The 8527-nt window shown below is 56.7% G+C and overlaps 1 protein-coding gene across 1 annotated transcript in view; it reads right to left on the bottom strand.

The window, feature by feature from the left end:
• Positions 1-5367: 5367 nt before the first annotated feature.
• The window catches only part of MICAL3 (microtubule associated monooxygenase, calponin and LIM domain containing 3), a 200002-nt gene continuing 196842 nt past the window's right edge, over positions 5368-8527 (bottom strand). The window contains exon 33 of the mRNA XM_008578162.1: positions 5368-8455. Coding sequence (XP_008576384.1) covers positions 8271-8455 — 185 coding nt within the window. The 3' untranslated portion in view covers positions 5368-8270. The remainder of the gene's footprint in view (positions 8456-8527) is intronic.

The following is an 8527-nucleotide window of genomic DNA, read 5'->3' as shown; positions in this document are numbered from 1 at the left end:
CCCAAGGGGCTAAAAAACTTCAGCAACCCCCCCCCCCCCCGCCCCAGCCTGGCTATGGCTCAGAATGGGCTTTATGGGAAGGGACCAGCCTGACAGGACTTGCCCAGGGCAAGGCGGGGACTCTGCTGAAGGGCTAGGCCCGCCAGCCAGCACTTGCCCCAGAGCTGGTCCAGGTCGCAGGCTCCCCATGCTGCTCTTTCTGAGGTCGGCACTGTGGACGTGGCCAAGTCATGCCCACCTAGGGGAAGGGAGTGGGGTCCTGACATGGGGTGGCTATGATGGACGTGAAAAGTTCTACACAGTGATTTGTAGGGGGAGGGGTGTTGAGAGGGCAAACAGCAGGGTGCAGAGTTCTGCTCAGAGATGCAGGGATCCAGAACGCCGTGGGGCAGAGCGAGTGGGTGCAGTTAGGACTCTGTTCCTGGGGGGAGGCCCGTGTGTCTCTCAAGGTTGTAGCTTCATGCACAGAATAAGTATCTGGGTTTGATGTAAGGGCCAGGAGACACATACCTCCCGTACATGAAGTTACTGTATTGGATTTCCCCCACATGGGATCCAACCCTGTGGCTTCCTTCCTTTCCTGTAAACTCTGCACTGAGCCCCGGCTGTCATCACTCATTTCCTGGAAACCAGATGTGGACAGCTGTGGCTGCTTCCTGGTACAGGCTGCTGGACAGGGAGCAGCTCTCGGGACATGTTCTGTGTGGAGGGGATGCCCATGGGTGGCTCTGGTGGCTGGTGTGTGGCTGAGACTCAGCAGCCATTGAGGTACAGGCACAGTGGCCCACAAAACTCAGAGCACACAGCAGCTGTGATCTTTCAGCCCCACAACCACTTGGAGGAGAAGTGAATGTTACCTGTACATTCAAAAAAGCCGGTTTGGGGCCGGCCCGGTGGCGCACTGCTACAGTGCGCTGCTTGGGAGTGTGGTGGCGCTCCCGCCGAGGGTTCGGATCCCACGTACAGACCGGTTCCCGCTCACTGGCTGAGCGAGGTGTGGGAGCAACACCGAGGGTTGCGATTCCGTTGCCGGTCAGTAAAAAAAGACAAAAAGGAAAAAAAAAAAAAAAAAGCCGGTTTGGAGAGCCACGTCCAAGCTCAGCCAGCCAGATAGCGGCCACGCCAGGGCCAGATGCCAGATCAGGTCCCTGGTCCAGCGCTACATGGCTAAGTGGCCGCCAGTAAGGAGTTTCCCTCCTGGGGAGGAGGGGAGAAGACTGTCAGATCATCTTTAGAGGAACAGGAGGAAGGGGTGGGTGGGGCGGTATCTCCATTGGTTTGGAGGAAAAAGAGGATGAGAGAGTTTCGAATTGTGGACCCAGCAGATCCTGTGGGACCAAGGACACCACAGAACTGACCACAAGGGCTGCAGACCCTGTTGCCTGTGTGGTGACGACCAGCTGCAGCACTGCACAGTGGCCACGTGCTCCGTTCCCTGGGTGAACTCACGGGTCAGTGCTCAAAGCCAAGGTCAGCTCTCTGGTGCCTGAAGATCCACCCATGCACGCTCATACCTAAGCACACCTCAGCCGTCAGGTGCAGGAGCACAGCCCCCGGGCAAAGGTGGCACCTTTTCTTGGCCCACTCCACAGTGCGTGTGCTTCAGTCTCCCTTGGGTGCTTGGAGAATTCCTCTTTAGAAAGGAGGCAAGTGCGAGGGCTGGGAAGGGCAGGCCCATGGTGGGCAGCTTTCTGTTGCTTCCACTTGTTTCATGCACTAAGTTCTTCACCCACCTGGTGGGAGCACAGGCGTGCACCCTCCCTGGGGCTGGGAGGGCAAGGTGGGCTGTGGGTGCCCTCACACCTGGTGAGGCCGGTGGGCCCTCTCCCATCACTGGGACCCCAATGCTGTGGTGGCCAATCCAGCAGCGTCCTTCCCCTGCTCACAGCCTGGCCCGGGATAGCAAGGCTCCTCATTGCTCATCCCGATCAGGCAACTGGGGTCTGAGCTCTTACGCCTTTTTAGTGTCCTCAGACCCTCTCATCACACCCTCTCCAACAGCAGAAGTGCACCCCCGTTCTCTCAAGACGTGGTGATGACAGGGAAGACAGGACGGTCCCACACCCAAACAGATGCAGGGGCAGAGGGAGTGCAGGAGGGGCTTGGCCCTCAGCCTGGCGGGCACATCCCAGCCCCGGAGGCCGTGAACTTCCCTGTTGAGGGGAGAAATGACGCTGTCTCACACAGGAGGAGAAAGGAACCACGGGCTTTACTTCGGTGAACCCTGCTCCGCCTGCCGCCTCCCGCCCAGGACGTCGCTCCAGTCCCAGGGCCAGCAGCCGCTTCCCACGCTGGACTTCGCACGTGGCTGTGTCCACACTCACAGCACGGCCTCGCCACGCCCCTCAGGACACCTCTTTCCCCCGTGCTCCTTCCCAGGGCCTTGTCATGAGAACGGCAGGGCCCACCCCTTTCACTTCCACCAGGGGCACGGGCCAGGCACTCGGGGGACAGGAGGGACACAGGCTCCGCTGGCGCCTGAGGCCGGGGCAGGGATGGCGACCGTGGCACACGCCTCCAGCCGGCCTCCACCTCCCGCCTAGCTTTCACAGGTTAAAACATTCATTACTGGGGCCAGAAGTGTTATTCAGGCTCAGCATGAGGCTGGTGCCTAGTGGGAGTCACCCTGGTAACTTTTTAAAAGGTATTTAATTTTTGAAAAACATCTTTTGAAAAAGTTCAACTGTGGTTGGGGAAAGGGAGCTGCTGGTGGTCAAGGCTTCCTTCTTTTTTCAAGGAGAAAGACCCACCTGCTGCCTGCCGCCTGCCGAGAGACACTCTTTCCTCTTGCCACACGCTGTGCCAGTCACCAGGTGCTTGTCCTCTGGCTCCTGCTTGGCACCCTGACACTAACACACCCAACATTCATCTGCACAAATCCCTTGTCACTTACAAGGACTTGGAGGACCAGGGACTGTGGCATGTACCCTGGAGCCTCTGGGGGTGTGCAGGTCTGCAGAGCTGGCCACAGGTGGGGGGGGGGCAGTGGCTGGTTTCAGTGGGGGCCAGTCTGAGTGTTCTGGAACACTGCCTACCTATAGCAACCTGTATCTAGCAAGTTCGTGAGCGAAAACAGGATTCGCCCCAGCACTTGAGATAATTAAAAATCAATGCGCGACACTGTTGGTGCACCAGACGGATGTGAAATGATCCTGGTTGGAGGGAGCCAGCCCTGAGAGTCCACCCTTCTCCAGGTGAACACCACTAACCGCGATCTGACGCACGACGTCTGTGCGTCCACACCGGCCGACTCAAGATCTCAAACCCTCCGAGGCACCACCCTCCCACGGGCCTTGCAGGCTGGTTTCCAGCCGATGTTAGATGCAGGGAAAGCGGGGCACTGACCCCGTAAGCAAGGCGCCTAAGGCGGAAGTCGGAGGAAGGGCAGGAACAGAGGCCACATCTGCACACTAACCTTGTGCTCACCTGACTCACGCCTGTCCTGCTCTCCCTCGTGGCAGGCACATACACCAGCAACCTTGTTCTCATTTCACAGCAGCAGTACAAGGAGCCCCACACTGCACGGGCACATACAGGGCCCTCCCCCGGCTCTGGAGGGTGCTGCACTGGCCTACTGTGGAGACTGTCAGCACAGCAGCGAGTCTCGCCTGGGTACATGTTCACTGTTGCAGAGACATCGACTCAGACCCTGCCTAGTCCTGGGGCCTGGGCCATCTCCACAGCCGGCCGTAGAGGTAGGTGTCCACTCTGGTTCAGACAGGCCACGCAGCCATGAAGAGGAAGGGGTGTGTGTGAGTGTGAATGTGTGTGGGCACACACAGATGTGTGTCATGGGGACACTGTCTCCCTTCCCACGTGTCCTGGTAACAGATGGCTTCTCAGGCAGAGGCAGCTGGCCCATGTGGCCTACCCACAGAAGCTGGGACTCCAGTTTCCCCACCTGAGCTCCAGCTGCAAGACGTGCCAGAAAACGTTTCCTGGTGAGGCTCAGTTACTGCAGGGTGGCACCGCCCGGGGCCTGGTCCAGCAGACCCCCCCACTCGGGGTGCACAATCCTCCCTCCTTGGGGGGCCATCTGGGCAGGTAACACAAAGGAGGGCGGCTCACTAAGTGGCCAGTCTGGCCAGCTTATAACGTGAAATCAAATGGCACATTCTCTCCCTTGCCATTTTTGACTGATTCCTAGGAAGAGACTAGGAGAGGATTAGGGTCAGGAGGGATTTGGAGCATCCCATCAGGCACAGCAGTTCCTTAGAAGAGAGGTCTGTGCCTCTGAGGCATGCATGGCCCCACCAACCTTCCTTTCTGGCCACCTACCTAAAACAACAATCATTTCCTGCCACCTGGGATTGCTGTGAACTGTGGCCAAAACCTGCCTGCTCTGCTCGTGAGCCCCTCTGAGGAACACAAGGTGACAGGGGCAGGTGACTGCCAAACTCCACTTCCTTTCCCACCAGGAAAGGGCCACAACCCATGTTTTCTTTCAGGAGCCCAGGGCCACAGTATATTCACTCTTGAACTGGTTATATATATCTTTGTCTTCTTTTTTACCAAAAAGGTCCACGTGTCTTGGCCAGGCCTTCTTTCTTTCTGGAGGAACTGGCAACACAGCTGGATGGCTTGGGGACCCAGTGACTTCCAGCTGGCTTCAGGCTGGGTGAGGCTCACCGCCACAGCTCTATTGCTGGCCCTTCCCTCCCCACAGCTGCGTCACCTCTTCAGAGAGAAGCGGTCATGCCTTTGGGCTTAGCTCTGTGGGTGACCACCAAGTCACCAGTACTCCTGATTGGTTAACACTCCAAGGGACAGAAAAGAGAGCTGGAACGTGCTTGGGGAGCCTCTTGTAGCAAAGGGAGAAGGCCTGGTCAGGACTGCCCCGTGATCTCTTGGGATGACTCTGTACTAAAGGAGGGCGACATCACCTGCCTCCAGGACCCTATGCACCGAGTGCACTTGGGAACATTGAAACATTGGAATGATCCAGGCCCAGAGGCTGTAGACCACATGCCACTGGGTGCCCTGGTCAGAGGAAGAGCCCAGGCAGGCCAGGAAGGAAGGTGGACAGGCCCCCAGGATCTTACTTTTGGGGAATCTCTGTTTCAAAGAACATACTTCTCTGCAAGAGGTTACTGGGGCGTGGTTCTGGAGAGCAGATCTGTACCAAACTGGGTCACCTCAGACATTTTCTCAAGTGATAGTTGATGGCTGAGCCAGGATAATATGGAGGACTAAAACAGAGCACAAACTAAAAACAGACGTGTTCTTCAAACCACCCTGCACACACCACACGCACGCACGGCACATAATGACCTGCACCAGCCCCACCTGAGCTGGCAGGTGTTGGGATGTGAAGCGCATCCTGGCCCACTGCCAAGCACCGATGGACGGCTGGAGAAATACACTGCATTTCTTTTAAAAATTTTTATTGCGCATAAAATGGACCGTTACCCTGTGTAGGTCAGATGTTATCGCATTTTTTTTTTAACTCACTCTCCTTCCTGCCCCACTGAAACATGTCTTCTCTTTTGAAAGAGTTAAGAACAGTCTATCATTGCTGGTCAGATCAGCTGGGACATAGCTGCTAGGGCACAGGCCCACCTGGAGTGGCCACCAGCCTTGAACATGGGAGCGGGGCTGCCTTCGCCTGCCCCCAGGTGCTGCCTGTGGACCCCTACTGTACGTAGCCCTGCACTGGGCCCACTCCAGCGAGCTCTGGCATTTTGCATGTGCATATATATGTATGTACATCCTGCTTCCCTGCCTTTGAGGGAAGAAAACCCGCCTAGAGCTGCATGCATTTCCAGAGCTGGAAAACACTTCACGCAGCAGGTCACCAGCGTACTAACACCAACTGCAAACAAGTGGTTAAAAATGGGAGCTTTAAAAAAAAGTGCTCAACTAGAACCTGAAGTCTTAACACTGGTGGGAGTGGAGAGCTGGGGAGCATGTTGCAGGCTAGCCGATTCCAGAAGCCTCTCTGCAAGGTCTTCAGTCCCTTTCTAGTAGCTGCAGGCAGCAGTGTGCTTTGGAAGGATACAGCGAAGCAGCACATCACTGCTGCTGCCTCCTTGGAAGCCACTTCCTAGACGGCGTCCCCCTTCTTGGAGGCCGCTCTGCTGGGCTTGCCTGGCTATGCTGGCACTCGAGGGGGAGAGGGCCAGGGAAAAGGCCACATGGACAATGAAAGTCCTGTCCCAAGTCCAATTTTACTAGAAGATGGGGTTTGAAGATGGAATCTGGAACACTCTCCTCTCCCCCTTTCTAAGAAAAGAGTAAAAATAGTGGCTTTGCCTCATCAGAAAACAGGAGGTGAAGAAGTCAGAGCTGTGAAGGTTGCTAGCAGCACATCTGGATTTCCACACAAGAGAGGTGGCAGCTTTGGACAAAGCGAAGAATAAGACAGGTTCCTTGCTCCTTTGCACTCAGGACAAATGTTGCAGTTGAGGCACGGTTGGTTCCCTGCAGAAATTCCAAGGTCAGCACAGACGCGCACCCTGTCCTTCCCTCAGCACGCCTTGAAGCACCTCCTGTCTCTTCTCTCTGCACGGGCAACCCTCCGCAGCCAGCAGACAGAACCCTCCCCAGGCTGGCTGTGTGCAAATTCTCATCAGATAAGTACTACCCCTCACCGGATTTTCTCAGCCAGAGGCCTCAGGAGCTGCGCATAGCCAGTCCCTGGATGAACCATTAAGAGACGGATGGTTCGGCTTAAGAGCAGGCTAACCAGCACCAACCATCCCTGCTGCCCCAAGGTCCTAGAATGGGGAGGTTCCCACAGTGCTCCGGAGGTGAGGCATGGAGCCGCTGTTTGTGAGACCAGCCTCAACCCAACAGCTGCGGTCACACGTGCGTTTCTGTCTGGCTGGATCTCAGGCTGGGCTGAGGGAATTCTCATCACCAGACTGACCACCCATCCCACCCTACCTTATTTCAGCCAGGGAAGAGGGCTCACCCCAAACTTGCTTTTATGTATGTGCCAAAGAGGGTGAAGCTCTGGCACCAAAACTGAGAAAAAATGGGTTTGGCAGAGCCATGATTCCAACAGGAAGAGAAAAGAGCGGCATCCTTCCTTTTGGCCTGGCTCAAGTGGCACTCGGCGGTGTCCTGAACAAGTGAGAAGGGCCAGTGCTACAGCGAGACCAGGGGCCGGGTGGGGGGAAGGCAGGACACATGTGCAGGGGGCAGGAAAGCTGTGAGTGAGGGCCGCCGAGGGCCTCGAGCTGCCCCCCGTCGCCAACGAGGTCACAGCACTATGAAGAAGGCTGATAAATAGACGCATGTAACCAGTGGTCGTTCAGTTTGGGATCACACTGCGCAAGATGCACCAGAGACCGCTCTGTCTCCTATTCCCAGGTGCAGCTGATCAGTGTCTCTAGTAAAGATATAAAAATGAAGTTGATCCTTTTCAAGTATTAAAAAAATAAGTTAATTGACAAAAAGGGTCTGAAGCAGCTGAGCATCCTGCAGGTCGTCAGCTTCATTTCAATGTGCAAACACAGGAAAAACGCCATTTCCTGCCCCAATGTAAAGCGCTGAAGTGACAACGCCTGTCAACTGGGGGCTTGAAATGCAGGGTCTCCCCCTGGTCCCCCAAAGTCAGTGTTTTCCAGTGTCAAAACAGTTGTGACCTAAAAGCAAAATGCAGCAATCCACAGGCCTCAGGCCACAGCCAGAGAGACTTGGGGTGTTTGGCCACGCGGGTCCGGTGAGGTGGGGGCTGGAGAGCAGACCCCTCTGCGCCCCTCACTTGCATAATGAATCCAGGGCCCGCCGCCCCTCAGCTTGCCCTGCGATGCCAGGGTGGGCACTGACCTGACGGCCACTGCCCTTCTCCTGGGTCTCGATTCCCGTCTTGCTTGTGTGGGGGTCTTTTTCATTTCTTTGGTGGTGCTTCAAGGAGCGTGAAGACGGCTGCGTGGAGGTGTGCTCTGTGGGGCTGTGGGCGACAGAGAGGGCACAGCTTCCTTCTCTTACCAAATGTGCCAGCAGAGAAAGGGCGCCAGCAGCGTGTCCTCGGGGAGCATGTGGGATCTCCACGTCATGCCTCAGATGCTCCGTGCTCCTCTCCTGGGCGGGAAGTCCAGGTGGGCCTCCTCCCAGCAGGTGGAGCCACCTCAGATAATCATTGTCACCTGGGGTTTCCTGCAGCGCATGGGGACTTGGCTCCACTTTTCAAGAGGCACGTGGGCATCTGGGTGTGAACCCCCAGGAGGTGCCAGGCCTTCTCAGATCTAGGATCTGAGGGGTGTGGGAGCTGCAGCCTGGGCAGGCAGATGCTGACAGACCAACCAGGGAGCATGGGCCGGAGCTCAGGACCAGTTCAGGCTGAAGCCCTTCGACAGCATGGCGGCCTCCAGGTCTTTGTCCTCCTCCTTCTCCCGGAGCCGCTGCTCCTCCAGCAGGGCCACCAGGGAGTCTCTCTGCTCGACCACCTCCAGCATCTCGTTCAGGATCTTCTTCTCCTCTGACAACTCCTCCTTGGTCTTCAGGTGATCTGGGAAGCAGCGAGAACATGGGTGTGAAGGCGCAGGAGGTGCGGCCCTCCCGTCCCACAGCCGTTCCCCGC

Source organism: Galeopterus variegatus, unplaced genomic scaffold, assembly GCF_000696425.1.
Source record: "Galeopterus variegatus unplaced genomic scaffold, G_variegatus-3.0.2 Scaffold73, whole genome shotgun sequence".
Taxonomy (NCBI): domain Eukaryota; kingdom Metazoa; phylum Chordata; class Mammalia; order Dermoptera; family Cynocephalidae; genus Galeopterus; species Galeopterus variegatus.
The sequence above is the reverse complement of the archived record's forward strand: the minus strand, read 5'-3'. Positions and strand labels throughout refer to the sequence as shown.